The sequence below is a fragment of the Natator depressus genome, chromosome 10, assembly GCF_965152275.1.
Source record: "Natator depressus isolate rNatDep1 chromosome 10, rNatDep2.hap1, whole genome shotgun sequence".
In the NCBI taxonomy this organism is placed as follows: Eukaryota; Metazoa; Chordata; order Testudines; family Cheloniidae; genus Natator; species Natator depressus.
Window position 1 is genome coordinate 19,947,713 of NC_134243.1, and position 22,052 is coordinate 19,969,764.

Here is a 22,052-nt window from a genome sequence, read left to right on the forward strand (position 1 = left end):
TTTCCAAAACGTTTAGTATTTGGGGCCTTCAGAGGAGGAAAGTTTCCTTCTGCTAGGAATGATGTTCATATATCCAGTGTTGTGTCTCTGTTTCCTCTATGCCTTCTTCCTGTTGCTCTGAACCCCTCACTGTTGTATCATTAGTTTTTGGTGAGGGTGAGAGCTTGTGTATCTGAAACTAAGCTGAATTTGTCACTCGAGTTTCTATCCCAGATTTTTCAGAAATTTTATGATGCATATCCCTTATCAGGATTTTTGAACAGGATATTGTATAAATTCTACATATAGACATTTTTGTGTAAATTATATGATCCTGCAGAGGCTTCTATTTTTACTTTACCTACACAGGTTCATAGAAGTTGTGAGAGGTTCCTGGGGCTATAGAATGACTGTGAATAATAGCTAGAGTTGGGACTGAAGGGTACCAACCACAGAGATGAATTTGCAGATCCAAACTATATATAGTGGGCCTAATTTGAACACCATTAACTTTCCTGAAGTTTTTCAATCTGGATTTCAAACTAGCCTCCTCCCTCTACTGCCTCCTCTTGCTCCACTCCTTCCTCCCCACCCCAAAAGACACAACCTGCAAATTTAAGAGTGTTTGGAATGAGTTTTGGTTTGCTTGTTAAAGAGAGGTTTGAATGTAGAGGTTTGCTCTGGATCTATCTGTAATAAAATCCATGTTGCTATCCAGTATAATTTTTTACTTCAATGCACAAATATTCATTAATTAAGTATATTTTGAGTTGAAGATGCAATACTTGATATTTGTTATGTAACAGCTTATTCTGAGTGGTAAAAGCAATAATTATACTGTTGGAGTAGTTCGTAAGAGTGGCATTTGGGATTATCTTTTTTTTTTTTCCTCTCCCCCCCAATAATAGATGGTTGACCCTACCTTAGCAGAAATGGGAAAGAATCTTAATGAGGCCATGAAGATACTAGAAGACAATCAAAGGTATCTACAAAGAGTAATGGCTGCAAGAACAGCAGATACATGTTAAGCATGTAGATATTGATGCCAGTGTCTTCAAGCAAGTGAATGGGGTTTTTTTCTACTAATTCTAGGACTTATCATTATCAGATATTTGTACTTACTTTCTGCCATATTCAAATCAAGAATGTTTCTTGACTGAGGGTGTTTATGATTAATGAATATATGCGGGGCCAATCCAATACATATTTTGTAGCATTCAGTCTAAATCCAACCAGGACACTTTTTCTAAAGGTTTTGACGTGCTCTTAGCATGTGAATCATGGCTCCACAAGTAACTTTTACTTTCATCTCACACGATCTGCTGATAAAGGTTTTCACCAACCTAACACAGCACAGTCTTCAAGTTTTTTCTTCTTAATCAAAGGAAAGTCAAATCAACAACGCTGTTTAAGGCCATCCTTAATTACATTTTATGTTAGTCTTGTTGATCTATTCAAACTGTATTCAGTAATTTTTGTCACTTGTGAACATGCCAATGTATTTTTGAGCATCGACCTGCACTAGGAATTTGGTGCTATGCAACAAAATGTAAGTAACTCTTTTTCTTGTATTTTTAAATTAGAAAAATTGAGGAAGAAGATGAAAAGAAGTATGTAAGGAAGGATATTCCTGGACCACTCCAAGGGAGGTAGGTGACAATGTGTTCTTCGTATTCAGTGTACAAACTCTTAAATAAAACGTGTTTGCAATAATTTTGCAAGGAACTTATAATATATACTATCATGAAAATTTACCCGTCCAGCCACAAAATCTGGTCCCCTGACTTTGCCCATGATTGATATATTTTATTTATGGATCAAAAAAATTACTTGCCCTTTTGTGAGAAGTATTTTGTGTCACTGGTAGCTAATGAAGAATTACTTGTTTGCAGTGTTGTAGTTGTGTTGATCCCAGGATATTAGAGATAAGGTGAGGTAATGTCTTACATTGGACCAATTTCTGTTGGTGAAAGAGACAAGCTTTCAAACTACATAGCGCTCTTCTTGAGTTCTAGTAAAGCCTTAGAGAAGATAATTTAATGGAGTTTTATGTCTTTATTATATAGCATAATTTTTATGTAGATTTACTTTTAAATCTGAAATATTGCATTCAATGAGTTTGAGACACATTCAAACAGGAAATTCATACTTGAGAATGTTATTCTCAGAAAAAAGGCACAAAGCACCATGTTTAGGAATATGGTTTGCCTTCACAGAAAACTATGTGTCACTCAGCATAACAACCTGAAAGTTTACATGCTGTGATTTGTGCATAAAATTGACTATTGCATCTGAAAAATAAGATTTAGGCTTGCATTGTCATAATCTCTCTTCTGCAAGATCATTCATGAGCCCAAACTAAGACTGCAGTTCATTTTCCATTCTAGTTTAACATGGGTTTAACAGCAGAAAAATATTGTGAACACACAACTTGTTTTCATTTAAAAAATACCTTGTCTTTCATGGAAGTTAATGAAACTGGTATGAATCGATGAAGTTGAACAGACTTGTAAGAAGTTGGGAATGCTTTTTATTAGTGTTACTGCTACCTCTTTCATACTTTCATTATTTTTCATTTTATTAATATAGGTTTTAATTTGATACTATTTCAAGTTGGGTTGGTGTGTGGTGGCTTTTATTTTTGCACTTCTAGCAGTTGTAAGGCAGCGTAGTTCCAGAAATGGTTTCAAGAAACACTTTCTGTTCACTAGAACAGATGTTTGTAAGTAATCAGTGTATTTTAGAAATAATCATATTACTGCGAGATGTGCTCAACTTTGTGAGCTCGTGATTGGATCCTCTGAGTTTGGACATCTACTGGCAAGGTCTTCACCTACAATCCAGCACTCCAGGGCTGAACGATTCCTTAGTTAGGCTTGTCAGTCCAAATCCTCAGATTTCAAGGGAGCCTCTGTGTGGGCCAGTTCCTTAGGCCTATTGAAATGCCCCATGCATAAGTCAAGGGGATCTGGACTCCTAGATACAGCAGCCTTCCCATTATGATCCTGCTCCACTGACACCTTTTCCCCACCATCCCAACATTCTACAGAGCAAAACCCTTGTGTGTTGTTGCAAAACTGTTATAAGTGGCCTTTAGAATCTGTATCCTGAGGCACTAGAGTTGCTCATCTACTTACCATTTTTCCTTCCCTAGTGGGCAAGATATGGTGAGCATTCTCCAATTAGTACAGAACCTCATGCATGGAGAGGAGGAAGATGAGTCATCACAGTCTTACCGGTAATGCTAATTTGCATTGTTCTATTTGGAAGATTATACTTGATAATTATATTTGCTGTGATAATTTTTGAAGCCACAAATTGTACACTTAATTTTTTTTATTAATTTTAAATTTGCAACAGTGTAAGCTGTTTTAACTAAACCTTTGTTACATTATACACTGAACTAGGAGAAAAAGTAAAATGTGGAACATACCTAATAAGAATTTTTTTAGTAGTCCTGATACATAATTTTAACCTAATATTTGCTAACTATCCATTACTTGGTGTTAATGTTTTCCTCAAAATAGCCATACTCTTTACTGCAGTGAATTATTAAAAGCAGTTGTGTATAGCAGGCAATTATTCCTGGCTGACAACTCAATTTCTTTAAATTATCCTCAACTTTATGAGCATTGCTTATGCTGCCTGCATTCTGAGGAAGCCTAATTTTTTGACTTATCTTCAGGATTTGTAGTTGCATCAGATATAATATATTTGTAAATTACAAGTTGCATAGTATCTCTGCATATGGATATTTTTTATTTTTTATTTCAAGCGGGGTAGTCTGAGCCTGGGAATGGGAGTTACTGCATTCTAGTCCTTGTTCTGACACTGATTTATTTGTAACCTTGGGCAATACATTTAACCTCTCTCCTTCCATTTCTCCATAAAATAGTGATGCTAGCTTGCCACCGTACCTGGACAGGAGTGTGGAAGATCAATATTTGCAAAAGAGTTTGAAGATTAAAAATGTTATGTAACTAATAATGATGAGGAAAGATATAGTCTAAACTTTGAAGTTTCATAGTGTCGACTTCCTTTTTGTGTAGACCAGGCCGAGGCATATGTTTAATGCATGCTACCATTTTACAATAAAATGTTAGTTACAGTTTTCGTATGTTAGTGGGTTGAGATAAACCCTATACTCCCTTTTAGGGTTTATCTCAAGCAGCTAAAAGGTGTCTAAACTACAACTGCCGTGTCTACTCTGATTTTAACATGTTAATTAATATGTTAAATTCACCTTTTCTTCTAGTGTATACATGGCTCTTTTATACTTCATTCTGATACATATTTGAAGAAAATATTGCATCTCAACCAGTTGTATGACAATCTGGGCATATCCAGTAAAAGGAGAAAACATAAACCCATTATAATATGCATGACATGTATCAAACTGACAGTTATTTTCATACAATGTTTCTGGTTTGCAGACTTCAGAATGTTGGAGAACAGGGTCACATGGCTTTACTGGGACATAGTCTGGCAGCTTATATTTCAGTGCTGAACAGGGAAAGGCTGAGAAATCTTACAACTAGAATCCTTTCAGATACCACTCTGTGGCTTTGCAGACTCTTCAGGTAGGTCATGAATTGCTTATTTATTATGTACAGTTAAGTAGTAAAAATGGTTTTAAAAAAAAGTCTGAAATACGATTCGTTATCTTGATAGGCTTATGCCTTAAATTAATGGTACACTGAAAGGTCTTAAATACAGCACACTTGTTTACAGGACACTGTTCTTTCAAGCCAAGAACTTGTCAGTAATATACCAGTCATAAAAGTGGTTTTTTTATAAGGAATTTACAATGGAGTTAGGGGCCAAAGTACGATAGTGGGTAGACAGATGGTTGAATATCCATTTATATAAGCATATATATGCTGTTGAGCTTTGTAATGCTTTAAAAAGAGGTCTTCCAGTGAACTTCTCATTGGTTCTGCCTTAGATTTCATTTAGTCTTTACGTACAGAACAGCTGAGTAATTTTCAGTGTAGCGAGTATATTTCCTGAAGGTTTACCTGAACTTGTAATTTAAATCCATGAGTTAAGGGGAAAGAAAAGTACAAGAAATACTTCATTTGCAAAGAAACTTAATCCAACAGCTAGGTTATTTCCTTGTATGGCTTAATTTCATGTAAGATTCTTCCTCAAAGTGCCTTAGTCTTGAGATATGCTTTAATGTATGTGGTGCCAGAGCTGGCTGATTTATAGATTAAAATGGAAATCTGGCAGCTGCTAATGTGGGAAATATTTCCCATTTGGTAAAGAAATAACTTTTGAGTGGGACAAAGCTTCGCTGATATCTCATTTAATGATAATCTAGAGGTATGCCCTATCACTGCAGTTCTTGAAACCTGGGTTGAATGACTAACCCTGGACTAACATGGTTTGGACATGATGTAAAATACAGGATGTTAATTTGCAGACAGCAAGAAGGGTAATCGGGATACCACATGGTGTTCAGTGGAACCCTTGACAGGAAATTATGTTGACTGGCTCGAAAGAGAATGGCGTATGCCAGTCCCCTGCCATGAAATCATTGGTTATTGTCGTATATGGCTATTATATGCTGTATGAAGTGGATGGTCAGTGACAAACTGATAACTGGTCTCTTTCCTGATAGGATTATTGTCTAGAGCGCTGACAAAGATGAATGGTACAACAAAGCAGATTTATGCAGAGGTGTGATTAGCTATGAGTGTCTGCAAACGGAGTTTTAAAATATTCAGTACAATAAAAGCCAAGTTAGCAAGGGGAGGGGAAATTAATGATCCTCAGGGCTTTTATATGAGCACACACCAAGAATCTGAAGGGAGCTTTAATTTAAAACAAATTTAGTCGGGAACTGTTTCACTTTAATATCACAACATTTCTTTAGGTTTTGGGGGCTTCTAATGGGAATCTTAGTCTTATGTGAAAAGGATATATTGTCCATTAGATGTCTCAATATCAAATCATTTGAGCCTTCCTGTAGGAGGAAGGAATTAGGCACGGGCTTCTCATTAAATTAACTGATGAAGCGATAAAGGAAATAACTAAAACTGATCCAGCCATAGAGATGTTAAAGTTACAAATTATCCCCATCTATAGATAATAAATGAGGGCTTGATTTAGCTGCACACAGTGACAAATGGATCTTCTGTAGAGCCAATATAATCAGCATTCTCTAGTTGGTAGAACATAAGATGAATGAATATCTGTATTTAGCTATTTAGTAAACTCTTGTGTGTCTTAAAAAGTTTTTGAAACTGTACATGGATATGAGGCTAGATTACATGACTCAAAGATGAGATGTAGATGAGTTAAGCAGAAATCCATCTGTTTGACAGTTTATGTATTGATGGTCCTAATACCCAGTCTTTAGAGGAGCAGTTGGTCCCATTCTGACACCTAATATGTACTGCAGCAGTGATTTCACATCAAGCGTGAATACCTGCTGGACCTTGGAACAGGTGTGTAGGGTAAGATGAGTGGTATATTTTGTTTTATAACTGCATTTATATGGTATATCCAAAAGAGTCTATGAATAATTTTTAAAATGTTTCTAAAAATACGTTTAGCTTACCTTATAGTTCAGCTCCAAAAAGTTTTGATGGCTACCATAAAGCATGATGTAATGTCACTCATTAGGAGTCATTTGGGTAATTTATGGTGAGGCTGGATGCTGCAGGATTTAAAAATTTAAGCTGAGGGATGGACTGAGCGACTTTTAAGTTATTCAGGACTATTGACATACATGTTGGACACAATGATGTAGCAAAAATCCAACTTCCATGTCACTTAATAAATCCAGACCTGTACTACTCTTCCTCCTGTTGTCCCTTCATTTTAGTTAGGTGACTATATTTCTTTACACTGGAACTAATTCCACCGTTGTCTCTTCTTGGCTTTTAAACATTAGTGTGCATATCACTGCTGAAGCTGAAATCCTTCATTCAGAGAGAGAAAAACAAATTAACTGCTAGTACAAATTTGTAGTCCAGTAGTCCAACTTCCTAGGTAGTAGACATGGCAGTGTACTAAATAAACTGCACTAAATGGCAGTCTGTCTGTTTGTATTTCAAGGAGTGTTAAAGCAGGACATGAGTAACGTTGGGTATTATGGATTTGTTTGGTAGTGGCTTCATACTAAAGTTTGCAATATCCTGTCCACGTTTAACTCTGTTTTAAAAAAAGTCTCTTTCACTCTGATTTTACAGGATTCTGCTTTGAAACTGCATCATGTTGCATCTTCCTCACTGACTCTTATGATTCTTATAGATGTGAGCCATACCCACTTGTTGAGGTTTTTTTATAATAGAATTTTTAAAAAGTGAAAAATCTTTCCTGTTCCGCAAATGTTTCCATCTACATTTTATGATCTGGTGGCTTTACTAAGTGCATTTAAGTCTGAGAAAATATCTTCGCAAACTTTGAGGATTTTAAAGAGTGGTTTTCTTGCCCAAGTCCCCTCATCTACTTTGTTGTAACTGTAAATAGAAATAGAATGTAAAGTAGGCTTCATAGTTACTTATCTCGGTGTGTGCCAAAATAGTTTACTATGCTCTCCCTTATCCTTAGTAAATACATTTTTTCTTTTCTTTTTTCCGTTACCCTCTCTTTAGCTCTCCAAAGGTCACTTCCATTATTTGTGTCAGAATCATGATCCACTGAATCTTCTTTTTCATAATCTTTCTCTCCTGGAGACACAAACTCCTGTGATATAATGATGTGCCCCTGGACTGGATGGGGGAGATAAAATTAAAACCTTATAAAACTAGACTTAACGATCTGCCCTTCATCTGATTTCTATCTTGGCTTTGTTTTATTTCTAATCTTCTGGGGTTTAATAGAGCTTCTAATTTAATGAGGAGCCAGAACATACTAACATATAACAGCACTTGGATACTTTTGTTTCAGATGCTATTTAAATCAATAAATGTAATATAGCAGGGACAAAGCAGAAGACTGGAAGCAAGGAATTCCTGAGGTCTAATTTTGACTCTGGTCTTGGGCTAATTACTTAGCCTTTCTATGTATCAGTTCCATATTGTCAATGATTATACTGATGTACCTCTTCTTCATAGAGATCTGAGAGTAGGTCTACATTACGGCAGGGATCGATGCTCTGAGATCGATCCACCAGCAGTTGATTTAGCGGATCTAGTAAAGACTCGCCAAATCGACTGCAGATCGCTCTCCATTCAACCCCTGTACTCTACCCCAACGAGAAGAGTAAGGTAAGTCGACAGGAGATTTTCTCCCGTTGACCTCCCACAGTGTAGACCCCGTGGTAACTCAACCTAAGTTACATCGACTCCTAATACATTACTCACATAGCTGGAGTTGCGTAGCGTAGGTCGACTTACCGCGGTAGTGTAGAATCATAGAATATTAGGGTTGGAAGAGACCTCAAGAGGTCATCTAGTCCAATCCCCTGCTCAAAGCAGGACCAACACCAACTAAATCATCCCAGCCAGAGCTTTGTCAAGCTGGGCCTTAAAAACCTCTAAGGATGGAGATTCCACCACCTCCCTGGGTAACCCATTCCAGTGGTTCACCACCCTCCTAGTGAGATGGTGTTTCCTAATATCCAACCTAGACCTCCCCCTCTGCAACTTGAGACCATTGCTTCTTGTTCTGTCAGCTGCCACCACTGAGAACAGCCTAGCTCCATCCTCTTTGGAACCCCACTTCAGGCTGCTATCAAATCCACCCTCACTCTCCTCCCCTGCAGACTAAATTACTCCAGTTCCCTCAGCCTCTCCTCGTAAGTCGTGTGCCTCAGCCCCCTAATTATTTTCATTGCCCTCTGCTGGACTCTCTCCAATTTGTCCACATCCCTTCTGTAGTTGGGGGACCAAAACTGGATGCAGTACTCCAGGTGTGGCCTCACCAGTGCCAAATAGAGGGAAATAATCACTTCCCTCAATCTGCTGGCAGTACTCCTACTAATACAGCCCAATATGCCGTTGGCCTTCTTGGCAACAAGGGCACACTGCTGATTCATATCCAGCTTCTCGTCCACTGTAATCCCCAGGTCCTTTTCTGTAGAACTGCTGCTGAGCCAGTTGGTCCCCGCCTGTAGTAGTACATGGGATTCTTCCTTCCTAAGTTCAGGACTCTGTACTTGTCCTTGTTGAACCTCATCAGATTTCTTTTGGCCCAGTCCTCCAATTTGTCTAGGTCACTCTGGCCCCTATCCCTACTCTCCAGTGTATCTACCTATGTGTAGACATAGGTAGACATCTCCCTATATGTAGACATAGCCTGAGATGGAAAGCACTTTTATAACTGCTTAGTATTTACACACAGTAACTGAACTGGAACTGTTTCTGTTGGTTTGTCTTACAGGTATGAAAATGGGTCAGCTTATTACCATGAAGATGATCGTGAAGGTCTCTTAAAAGTCTGTAGGCTTGTTATTCACTCTTGCTATGAAGACTACACAGTAGAAGGATTCAATGTGTTATATAATAAGCAGCCTGTTATATACATTAGTTCTGCAGCCAGAACAGGCTTGGGCCAAACTCTCTGCAATCAGGTAAGTAGTTTTAGTGTAAAGTTTTGAGTCTTTGCTGCATATAGAAACTTGCAGGCCTCATCATGCCTCGTGGTAGCCTAGCTAGATTTTGAGAGTGGATCTAGAGGTTCACAGGTAGACGCTGGTCTGTTGCAGTAGTAGCACGTTTTTGTGTGGGCCGTTGCGGGTGACTAATGGGCGGGTGGAGGATTGCCTTTCCATCCCTGTTGTAACTAGAAGGTCCTTCATTTATCGCCATTCTGGAGCATCCACGGCTGAGCTGTCAGTGGGGCTTTACTCAGAGTTTGCCAGTGATACTCTGTCAACCAGAGAGGATCTTTTAGAGCAAAGTGAGGCTCTCTGATTCCCAGGTGGCTGAACATGCTGTGTCTGCAACAGTCTTATTTGTGCATTCACATGGCCTTCATCATCCTGGTACCTGAGCTTTTTCCAAGTTGTTAAATAACAGAAATACCCTTCTCCCTCTCTCTGCCTTCCCGGCTTATGGAAGAAATAGCGTTTATAGAGGTGGGGTTTTTTTTTGTTTGTTTGTTTGTTTTACGAGTTTGTGCGTGTGTATGTGCACACTGAACTTAAGTTTTCTTGTACTGTCCTAATGGTCTGATTTTTTTTTTTAGCGCAACTTCCTTGACATGTCTAAATTTTATCTTTTAACCAAAGTTAGTAACAACTGATGTATGAATAAACAAATGAAAATCGCAAATAAGATTGTCCTGAAGCCAGCCAAGGAAGGAGGAGAAACCATGCCCTGAAGCCAACCAAAAAATCTGCCAAAACAATAATACAAAACATAATGTTATCGTTTGTAAGACTGCTTTATTAATTATAAGATTCCAAAGCAATTCCAAAACACACAAAAGAACATAAATATATTGGGAATAAACTAAAATAGCCCAGAATGGAGCTATAGGGTTCTAGTTTACAATATTCATCTAGACAGCAAGATGATGATCTCTGATTGCACACAGTTTTTTATATTCCAGCAGTAGTGATGTGAGAGTTGTAAAGAGGAATTTTCTGAACTTTTCATATGAAACAATTGTATCTGATATCTTTTTTTTTTTTTTTTTAAAGCGTGATTGTTCCTGGTTTCATTTAGACATTTCAATATAATAATCATTTTCTTTTGCATGACGAGCTTCTTGTTTGAAATTGTATTATCACTAAAGTGTTAGTGAAAGATGTCTCAATTTACTGTTGAACTTTAATTTTTTCAAAGAACTTGGATGCAGAAAAATATTCCTAGGAAAAAGTAATCTCACTGTGAATTTTTACTTGGAATAGCAAGCTTGTAGATAGGTCCTGAGTAAGAGAAATTTGTGTTTTTTAAATTTAATCTTTGAAAAAAGGCCGACATTATATACAACAGCATGTTGTAAAAATACATGCAATATATAGCATAAATTGTATGAAAATTTCTTGTCTTAACTCTCTACTATGCAATAATAATTTTGCATAAATGAATATATATACACACACCACCTATAGGACTACTCATGTGCTTAAATGTTTGCTAGATTAAGGCCAAATTGCTCTGGACTGGGCAGGATTGAGTCCATTGTGAGCAGCCTCATTTCCCTGGTGAAGATTAGTGTTTTATCTGTGCCCTGATACACGATACAAACTCTAAAAAATGTCCAGGTTTGACTTATTGTCTACTTCCCCTTACTCATGTTAAAAACTAACTGTTATTTTACAACTGTTTTGTTACTTTACAGTGGTCTCACTCTCTTCCTTTTCTCCACTCTTAGTCTGATCATAAGTTCTAGCAGAAAACTCATTTTTAAAATGCAAGGAAAATCACTGGTAGCAGAGCCTCTGTCACTATGTGTTTGCTTCTTTCAGTGGCTTTTTTTTTTATTCCTCCTTGTATTTCTGTGAGCAGTTTAAATAACATAAATCATGTGTGAGTTGTTCAAATTCCATCTTTCTCATTGCAGCTTGGGTTGCCCCTTTCATGTATGTGCCGCGTGCCTTGTAACACCATGTTTGGATCCCAGCATCAGATGGTAAGTTTTGGGCATTGTCTTTTTAAACTGACCTTTTCTTTTTGCTTTGAAGAAGGCTTATTAAGGAGTGATTTGAGAATGTTGTTAGGAAAGAGTGGTGAATGTTTGACTTTTTCATCCTCTGAGCTTTCTCGGTGTAGATGTAACAGAACATTGGCTATTAATTGGCCTTAATCTCTTAAAAGTAATGGAATCAGAAATACGTGTAGCACTTGTATCCTGAACTCTGTACTTATTATCTGCAGTATGTATTTTGGTGCAGTCAGTAAGGGCTTTCTAGTTTTGAGACCCTGGATATATGTAGATCCTCTGAAGTAAATTTTTAAAGGAGAAGTTTAGGCTTGAACACTAAACTTCTTTTTATTGCTGTGTATGCCATTGTGATGAATGATTAAACTTTTCCTTGTGTTTTAATAGATTCACACAGATAAAAGTCCACGGAAGTTTGTGTTACAAAAAAAAGCCTGATTTTTAGAGTTGAAAGAAGAACCCTAAGTATATGAGGATCCAATATAACTCCCATTGAAGTCAATAGAAAGACATTCTGAACATGTAGCATTGGAAAGTACTGTTGAGTCCATGCTTCTTAAGAGAAGGAGTATAAATTAAATAGTTTTCTTCAGTAGAATTATGTCCAGTGTAAATTCAAAACTCTGAATTTAAAAGCACCTACTTTATCTGTGTATTTATGGTGTATTTGACTTATTTTGTCTTTGTGGCTATGTGGAAATGGGGAAATTGTAAATTCAGACAAGAAGGTATTAAGAATTTAATCAGTGGATCAGCTTTTAAAATGTCAGGATACTATCCTATGCTACTTTTAGAAACCCCAATTTTCCAGTTCAACGGGAACATATTATGTACTGTCTGTCTAATGCAGTGTTTATATTTTTTTATTATTGGTGACAGGATGTTGCTTTATTGGACAGACTGATTAAAGACGATATTGAATCTGGAAAGCTGCCACTATTACTCGTGGCCAATGCTGGTAAGTATCCTGAGCAGACAGGAATAAAACAGTATCCTAGAAAAAAAAATTTTATTTTTTTTTTTTTTTTAGAATTTGGAATTGTAGATAATATTGATGACTTGTGTTAGAGTAGATCATTGGTTTCTTGATACAGAATATCATAGTGACTGCATAATATTTAGCTGTCCAAGAAGTTATTTAAAGGAGTGACTTAGGACCAGATCGTACAATGTTATTACCATTCATGAGAACGTACTCATAATAGTAGTTCTGTTTATGTCCGCGGGCATGCTTGCATGACTTAGAGCGCCGCAGTTTGTTCCTTAGTGAGCATAGCATAGCTTTGGAAAAATGGGATTCTGGAGCTGACCAAGAACCTTTCTATTGTGTTGTACATGCCATTACATTCAAAAATTAACTTTCTCTGAACGAATAATTGAGCAAACATCTAAATTCTTCTTTAGTGAGGAAAGAGGGTTGTGGGTGTTTTTGTTTTTTGTTTTCTTGGTAAGTGGAGGTGGGAAGAAAGTGCTGTGTTTGCTTTTTCCCTTTAGAAATAATAAGGGTTTTCTTTATTTTGGCAAGGTTGTTCTTTGATGAATTAGGTGTATTGAACTTTTTTTAATCACAATGGCTGAGTTTTTTGAATGCTTATGACATCTAGTCTCCCAAGCAGGGCTTTGGAGCGGAGCCCGCGGAGCAGCTCCGGAGCAGTGGAGCTGCAGGTTTTTTCCTGGAGCTGGAGCACAGCTCCAAAGCCCTGCTCCCAAGTACTTTTAATTGCATAGATAAGAAGAAAACAAAGAGCTTTAAATACTATGAATAAAAATCACATTCTCAGTCAATCACGTTGAACTTCCATGGTATCCAATGTCCTAATTGCACGATCTCTCTCTTCACTTCTTCATGAGTCCATCAAGAAGATAAGACTTGAATTTCTAATTTATTAAAAAAAAAAAAAAAAAAAAAGAGGACACCAAACTTTTTTCCCTCCCTGCAGGTGACCTTTTAAACACTATTTGGGGTTATTTAGTCATGTAGGTCTAGAGTTAAATGCACAATCAAAGTTTTTATGTTTGCTGACTTACACATCTGATATTTAAAGTGACTTTTCTTTCCTTTTAATTCAGGTACGCCAGGAGCAGGTCATACAGACAAACTTGGGCGACTGAAAGAACTTTGTGAGCAGTATAACATGTGGCTACATGTAGAAGGGTACAGAACTTGAGACTTCTTTCTTGTGTAATCATATTCACTAATGAAACTTCCGATAATGGAGCAACTTTTAATTCCATAGCTAACATACTCTAATGGCCACAGCTGACTCTGCATGTTTTGCCATTATTAAATGTTTTATATGCCAACATAAATTTGCCACTCTACAAAGTGTAGAGCCCTGCAGATGTCACTTTTTGTTCCAAAAGGTTATTCATGTATATGTAATTACTCGGCATGGAGTCAGTATATAGATGTGAGTAGCCTGCCCTTGCTTTGAAGTGCTTGGACAAGACATAAGGTAACCGTTCATAGGGATTACTGAAGAAGTAAAGGGAGGCTGGAGTGCTTTAAGAGATGAGATTTAGAGGAGTAGAGGACGTGTGGTGGCTAAGGAAACTGGTGCAATAGGCAGCATGATTGAGAACAGGAATAACGGCATAAGTAGTGTTATTAGAGGAGCCCCTGCTTTTAGACTACGAGGCCTTCAGAGCAGAGCCTGTTACCTATTTGGCCTGAGCTACCAGTATACGCGGTTGTGTACCATACATTTATGCTGTGCTATAAATTATTGACAGAATGCTACTGATGAAGTATGATTAGCACAGGATGGATTAATATCTCTAAAAAGTTGGACTGATATCTAGATTAAAATGAAATTTTAGTTGTCTGAATTCTGGAATATTAAATTGCAATCTCTACTGTATGTGCAGTAAAAAATACATGAACAACAATGACCTCCTTTTATACAACTGCATGAAATATTTAAAATGAAGATTAAAATGCTACCTTTTAGTTGAAGAAAAGCTGTAAATAATTAATTTAGCTAAGACTGTTTTCTTTTCCAGAGTGAATTTGGCAACATTGGCTTTAGGTTATGTCTCCTCTTCAGTACTGGTATGTACTGGTGTATCATAAGTATAATGCTCTAGACTTTAAAGTTGTTACATAATTAAAATGTAGGTGGCCCATAATAAACTTGAATGTTTTTTCTTTAGGCTGCAACAAAATGTGACAGCATGACTCTTACTCTGGGTTCCTGGTTGGGTCTCCCAGCAGTACCTGCAGTGACACTCTACAGACATGAGGATCCTTCTTTGGTAGCTTTGACTTTTTTTTGAATGAACATTTAGATACTAGAGACTTCAAAACTGCAACCTTGACATGATTCTTTGTTCCTTATAGATGCCTAAAGAAACAATAAGTTGCAAAAGATCCTTCTGTTAATGTTGTGACACGTTTTGTCCTTTCATAGCGTTAGAATGAATCAGATTGTGTTGAAATTTTAGTTATTCAGTGACAGTATTCTTTCTTGCCTTTAGTCCTTAGCTGCAGGCCTGACATCAAGTCAGCCAGTAGAGAAACTCCGTGCCCTGCCCCTGTGGCTATCCTTGCAGTACCTGGGACATGATGGGATTGTTGAGAGAATAAAGCATGCATCTCAGCTGGTAAGAAATAGTTCGTCTTCAAATGATATGCAAACTTTTGCTTTTCTGAGAGTGGGCAGGGGGATCTTATTAAGGATCTTTCTACCATCTTACTTGAATAAGTTCATTCTCCAGACAGAAATTTAGTTTAAATGGCAGTGTCTGGTTTGGTTACTGTCATCTGGGCTTGAATAGCACTGTATAATTACTCACCTCTTTATTTAAGAGCACTTTGATAACCATTTTAAATGCATCTCTGAATATGATGAAGCATCTCAGAAACAAGTGCAGCAGATCTGAAATAAAGTAAGAATTGTTGCCAAATATTCTGAAGGTGTTATATTAGTGCATACTATACTAAGACCAGCCATGTTGACAGCTACAGTATTGGCATTCTTTTTCGGGTATGTCGTCTTTGCGGGGAGAGAGGAAAGTTAGGAATTGCAATGGGAAATCCTAGTGGATACAGGTTATGGGTAGTTTTTACCCTGACTAGCTATATCAAGGTAAAAACCCAGGTGAGGAGTATGGGGTAGACCTTGACTAGATACGCTGAGATAAAAACTACCCATCTCCTGTCTCCACTGGGATTTTGCATTGAGATCGCTATCTCAAGGTAAAAAACACCACTTTTTGCAGTAAGGCATCGCCTTAATATGCCCACTAGAAAAGGACTCAGGTAGGCGTTTATAGGTTTTACATTTTTTGTTGTTGTTGGACATTGTTTAAGAAGCAGTTTAGTTATCAAAACTATTTAAAGGAATCTAAAGATGTAGTGGGATCCTTTCAGACTGAAAACTTACCCAGAGGATATGGAATCAAATCAGATTTCTAAAATTAGTTGTAAAGTTTACTTTCAAGGCAGCCCTTGAGTATTTTTACTTTTAAAGGAAGGATGGCCTTTTGTTTTATGCACTGGATTGGGACTTAAAAGGTTCGGTGCCTGGTGATGCCACAGACTTCCTGTGTGACCTTAGGCAAGTCACTTAATCTCTGTGCCTCAATTCCCCATCAGTAAATGAAGATAATTATTCCTGCCCCCCATCCTTTGTGTTTTCTATTTAGAATGTATGCTGTTCAGGGTATAGAAAGGTCTCTTACTATGTATTTGTACAGAGCCTCGCACAATGAGGGTCTCTAGGCTTACTGTAATGGAAATAATAAATAGTAATTTATAAATCACTGAGACAAGGGGTTCCAAATGGAAGTACTGAGGGTTTTTTAAATGAAGTGGGAAGAACTGTTTGGAAGTTATAGCTCTTCAATGAGATTCACAGTAGTGTGTGCTAGATAGTCTCTCTCATGTATAATATTTGGCCATAACCAAGGTTGCAACTTTGTCACGGAGGTCACGGATTCCATGCCTTTCCATGACCTCCATGACTTTTTGCAGCAGCTGGTGCACCTGGCTCAGGGGCAGCTCAGGCAACCCCTGCACCAGTCGCACCAGTCACTGCTGGGGCAGTCTCGGGCCACTGTGCCCGCCCCACCCCCAGCAGCAGAGTTTGGGGGGGGCATGGGGTTGGGGCATAGGACAGGGTGAGGCAGGCTATGAGCAGCGCTTACCTGGGGGGCTCCGCGGAAGCAGCAACATCCCCCTCGCTCAGGTCCTAGGTGGAGGTGTGGCCATGCGGCTCTGCGTGCTGCCTCCACCCACAGGCACCACCCCCGCAGCTCCTATTGGCCACAGTTCCCAGCCAATGGGAGCTGCAAAACCAGTGCTCTGGATGGAGGTGCCTAGGACCTGATCAAGGGGGATGTCGCCGCTTCCGGGGAGCCCCCCAGGTAAGCACCACTCAGAGCCTGCCTCATTCTGTCCCGTGCCCCTTCCCCCTCCCACACCCAAACTCTGCTGCTACTGTGCAGGGGAGGTGTGGACCAAGGTTGGGAGCCTGCTACCCCCCACAGCACTAGTGGGGGTCCTGGGCCATGCACTGCTGCCTGCCCCCCCCCCAGCACTGGCTGGGTTCCCACGCAGCTGGCCGCATGCCCCCACTCCAGCACCAGCAGGGGACCCGCAGCCCGCCAGCCCCCGCCCCCCAACATCCGGGCTGTCCTCCCCGAGCACTCGCGGCAGCCCCACCCCCCAGGTTTTAGTCAGGGGTATATAGTAAAAGTCATGGACAGGTCATGGGCTGTGAATTTTTGTTTACTGTCTGTGACTTTTACTAAAAATACCCGTGACTAAAACATAGCCTTAACCATAACCGATCGGTTATTATACTACTTCTTCCACTATTCTTCACGTAGATGCTAATTCTTCTCATGTGTTTAATGCCCAGTTGAAGTTAATGGGAGCTGTATACATGCATCCACAGGCTGACTGTAGTTCATAGGTACTAATTTCTCCCATTAGTATGTGGGAATTTATACATCCACAGTCTTTTGAACGGACTAAATAAAATGTAAATTTTATCGACAAAGCTTAGGTGTATACATATATGCACATGTTTGAGTCCTACAATAAACCATTTTCCTAAATAATATACTGTTGAAATTCCATGATATTAGTAATATTAATTAGACAAAGATTATTGTTTGTAGCATCCTAACTTTAAACTTTGTAAATGTAAGCTCACACTTACGGACGTTGAGTTAGTGTTGTCTCTGTCCGTGAAAAGTAATTTCAAACCAAAAAATCTTTGTTTTTTATCCTTTGTTCTTTAGAGTCAGAGGTTGCTGGAAAACTTGAAGAACATGGATTTCATTAAAACTTCGGTACAACCTGCCTTTAATACTTGGAGTAGTTTAGCAACTGGTGGTTATTAAATATCAAAATTTTTGTGAAACAAATTATCTTAAAAAATGTGTGACCTTACCCACAGCCTTGGTCGTGGTGGTACCATTCTTACTACTGAAATTACCCCTTAAAGTGTCAATGGAATTGTATAAATTTAGTTGCTTATAGCAGGACGTGGTCCCTAGATTGTATTCCTTGTCCCATTGCTGTTTCTCTCTATGCACACTCAAGCTATGGATATAATGCTCAGAGGCTGCCTCTGTGTTGCTGAATAGCGCTTAATGTATTAAAACTTATTCAATATTTTTTATGGTGCACTTTTTTATATTTGAAATTCATTCTTGACTATGGATTTAGCAGCACCCTGGCCAGATGTTGATATAGTGTGGATGTTCTTACATCTGTAGACAAAGTAGGTTGCTGTGAGGGTGTTATGATACAGGAGACTGATGTTTGTTTAAAAAAAAAAACCCGTTGCTCTTAATTGAACATTCTAGTTTTTAAATTAGTTATGTCTAATGCAGCTGCTTCTAATCCAGTTTCAGTCAAAAAGATGCCCTATTCAACAGATATTTTTATTGATCTGACCCTCTGTGTATTAGAATAAATACTGTATTCACACTAGTTTTCTTGGAAAACAAATGACCACAAATCACTGTGAGTGACAAAGTAATTTCATTTGTGAAAATAATCTTTTAGAACTCATCAGTTATGGAGATCCACTGTAGCCATTCCACCTTCCCCCATTTATGTTCTTGATAGCTTCTACTTATGTCACTGAACAGCTCAATTATCTATTCAGAGAAATTTATGCAAGAAACTTTGCTCATAGAGCACCAAGGAAGAGTTAAAGCTATTTAAAAAAAAAAATTAAATGCCTGTCAGTGAATGTATTCACATTTTTCACTTTATAATGCCCGAAATTCAGTTGTGTGTAACTGAAATAGAATAAAATCCCTTTTTATGTGAGGGGTAGTTTACTTTGCTGTGTTTGTGTATATATTGAGAATATAAGAGTGGCTGTACTAGGTTAGACCAATGGCCCAACTAGCCCAGTAACCTGTCTTCTAACAATGGCCAATGCCAGATGCATTCAGAGGGAATGAACAGAACAGGGCAATTATCAAGTGATCCATCCCCTGTTGTTTAGTCCCAGCATCTGGCAGTCAGAGGCTTAGGGGCACCCACAGCTTGGGTTTGTATCCCTGACCATCTTGGCTAATAGCCATTGATGGACCTATCCTTCATGAACTTATCTAGTTCTTTTTTTGAACCTAGTCATACTTTTGGGCTTCACAAAATCCCCTGGCATCGAGTACCACAGCTTGATCATATTGTGTGTGGTACTTCCTTTTGTTTGTTTTAAACCTGCTGCTTATTAATTTCATTGGTGACCCGTGGTTCTTGTGTTATGTGAAGGAGTAAATAACACTTTCACTTTCTCCACACCATTTATGATTTTACAGATCTTGGTCACATCCCCCCTTAGTAGACTCTTTTTCAAGCTGAATAGTCTCTTTTTAATCTCTCCTCATATGGAAGCTGTTCCATATCCCTAATCATTTTTCTTGCCCTTCTCTGTACCTTTTCCATTTCTAATACATACCTTTTTTGAGATGGGGCAACCAGAACCGCACACAGTATTCAAGGTCTGGGTGTACCATGGATTTATATAGTGGCATATTTACTATTTTATTATCTATCCCTTTCCTAATGGTTCCTAACATTCTGCTTTTTTGACTGCCGCTCTACATTCAGCGGAAGTTTTCAGAGAACTATCCACAATGACTCCCAGGATCTGTTTCTTGAGTGGTAACAGCTAGTTCAGCCTCCATCATTTTGTATGTATAGTTGGGATTATGTTTTCCAGTGTGCATTACTTTGCACTTATCAACATCTGCCATTTTGTTACTGAGTTTTGTGAGATCTCTTTGCAGTCTGCTTTGGACTTAACTATCTTGAGTAATTTTGTATTGTCTGCAAACTTTGCCACCTCACTGTTTACCTCTTTTTCCAGATCATTTACACACAGTTTTATGATCTAATTTTTTCTTAGTACTCAGTCAAAACATTACGGAAACTAGAACATTGTTAATACTGACAAAACCAAATGATGTGGCGGTCTCTACTGTCAGTTTTGTACCTACAACAATAAAGCTGTTTTAAGTGTTTTCATAACACCATGGATTTTTTAATTCCATTTTTAGGTTGAAGATGAACTTAGCTCTCCTGTAGTGGTATTCAAGTTTTCCCTGGAACTTCCAAATATAGGTGTGTAATTTATAGACAAAACGTGATGGTTTCAGATCTATTAATTCAAGAAACTAGTTTTATTAAGTACATTACATTGTGCAGTTTTTCTTATTAGTCTGAACATAAAACAAGTTTTGTTTATACAGCAGTGGTTTGAACCACCTCATAAATTGTACTCTTGTTGCAAAGTTCCATTGCATTGAAACAATGGAAGGTGATTACAAATTGTTGGAATACATACATTTCAATGCTATAATTGCTTTTGGAATGACATCTTTTAAAATCCCACATTTACCCTTTTGAGGTCAAATAGAGTTTAATTTTCTTAGATTTCATAAAATTTCATAAAAATGTTGTTTGTCTAAAAATACTGCCTTTTGCTTTAGTTAAATAAATGAAACTCTGTCTCTGCGATTTTTGTCTCTTTGGGTTCAGATCAGATGCTACATGCTGGACCGGCATCTACAATTCAACACCCTATAACCAGCAATGAGAGACATATTTGTGACACCTTCAATCAGTGGGTAAGATTTGAAGTTCATTTCTTTTAAGAACTAAAATGGATGTTCTGTGAAACAGAGGATGATTGGGTGGCTCAGGGAATATATAACCTAGAACAGACTAGGTCAGTAGTGACTGATAACACTTGCCACCCAATGGCTATTTGGTATCCTATGTGAAATCAGCCTGGAGAGTTTTTGGGATTAAAAAAAGATGGTTTTGGTCTGAAGCACTGGCAACCCGGTGTTTTTCATATGTTTTAAGGTACAAAATAATTATGCTGAATTTTAAACTCTGATGAAAACATTGATTCTTTTAACTCTTGCATACCTCAAGAGGTGTGTGTTCTTGTTTTTTTAGGCCACTAAGATTAAATAAATTTAGTTTTTCCTCAGGCATTTAAAAAAAAATGCAAATCTGAGAGTTACATTGCATTCACTTTGCAACAGATATGTCTCCATTTTAAATTGGTACTTTTGGGAGATGAGGGATGTCCTATCTTAGGGAGTCCAATATCCTAGGAGAGGAGTGAGTGTCTCCTCCCTCTTGCCACAAAAACTTGTCTAGGTTTCTACTGCTCAGAAGTGGAGTAAGCTAAAATTTAAGGTGTTAAACTGCTTACTAGTAATTTTGACACATCAAGAACTACTGCAAGATCAGCTGATTTACTTTTGACATCCATTTGAAATGTCAGTTTCCACTCAATCTTTGAAACTTTCTATCTACAGTAACTCCTCACTTAACGTTGTAGTTATGTTCCTGAAAAATGCGACTTTAAGCGAAACGATGTTAAGTGAATCCAATTTCCCAATAAGAATTAATGTAAATGCGGGGGTTAGGTTCCAGGGAATTTTTTTTATCAGACAAAAGACTATATATATATAGATATATACCGTACACAGCAATGATAATTGTGAAGCTTGGTTGAGGTGGTGAAATAAGAGCGTGGGATATTTCCCAGGGAATGCCTTGCTGCTAAATGATGAACAAGCACTCGGCTGAGCCCTCAAGGGTTAACACATCGTTGTGAATGTAGCTCACACTCTACAAGGAAGCACAAATGGCGGGCGAGGAGACAGTATGGCAGACAGAGACGCACACCCTGCGTGTGAGTGTGTGAGAGAGATGCGCATTGCCCCTTTAAGTATGCTGACTCCACTCTAAGTACATTGCCTTTTTAAGTAGATCAGCAAGTTGAGACAGCAGCTGCTGCTAGCAAGCTCCCTCTATCCTGAGCCCTGTCGTGTTTCCCCCTGCTCTATGGAGATGGGGTAAGTGGGGGGCAGGAGCAGGGGGGAGGGGGACACCCTGATATTAGCCCCCCCCGCTCTTCTTTCCCGCCCCCCCGCCCTCCGCCTTCCCACACACACAGCAAGCAGGAGGCTCCCGGGAGCAGCTCCAAGGCAGAGGGCAGTGGCAGGAGGGACAGCTAAAC

General features: G+C 38.4%; 1 protein-coding gene across 2 annotated transcripts in view; it reads left to right on the top strand.

The window, feature by feature from the left end:
• PDXDC1 (pyridoxal dependent decarboxylase domain containing 1) overlaps positions 1–22,052 on the top strand; it is a 50,792-nt gene that overhangs the window by 10,813 nt on the left and 17,927 nt on the right. The window contains exons 2-15 of one of the 2 annotated variants that reach the window (XM_074965411.1): positions 888–961; positions 1,563–1,628; positions 3,134–3,217; positions 4,413–4,559; positions 9,313–9,502; positions 11,443–11,511; positions 12,421–12,499; positions 13,612–13,696; positions 14,545–14,593; positions 14,695–14,796; positions 15,019–15,144; positions 17,791–17,841; positions 20,071–20,134; positions 20,552–20,640. In XM_074965411.1, the coding sequence (XP_074821512.1) occupies positions 888–961; positions 1,563–1,628; positions 3,134–3,217; positions 4,413–4,559; positions 9,313–9,502; positions 11,443–11,511; positions 12,421–12,499; positions 13,612–13,696; positions 14,545–14,593; positions 14,695–14,796; positions 15,019–15,144; positions 17,791–17,841; positions 20,071–20,134; positions 20,552–20,640 (1,275 nt within the window). The remainder of the gene's footprint in view (positions 1–887; positions 962–1,562; positions 1,629–3,133; positions 3,218–4,412; positions 4,560–9,312; positions 9,503–11,442; positions 11,512–12,420; positions 12,500–13,611; positions 13,697–14,544; positions 14,594–14,694; positions 14,797–15,018; positions 15,145–17,790; positions 17,842–20,070; positions 20,135–20,551; positions 20,641–22,052) is intronic. The other variant, XM_074965412.1, reaches the window with a different exon arrangement.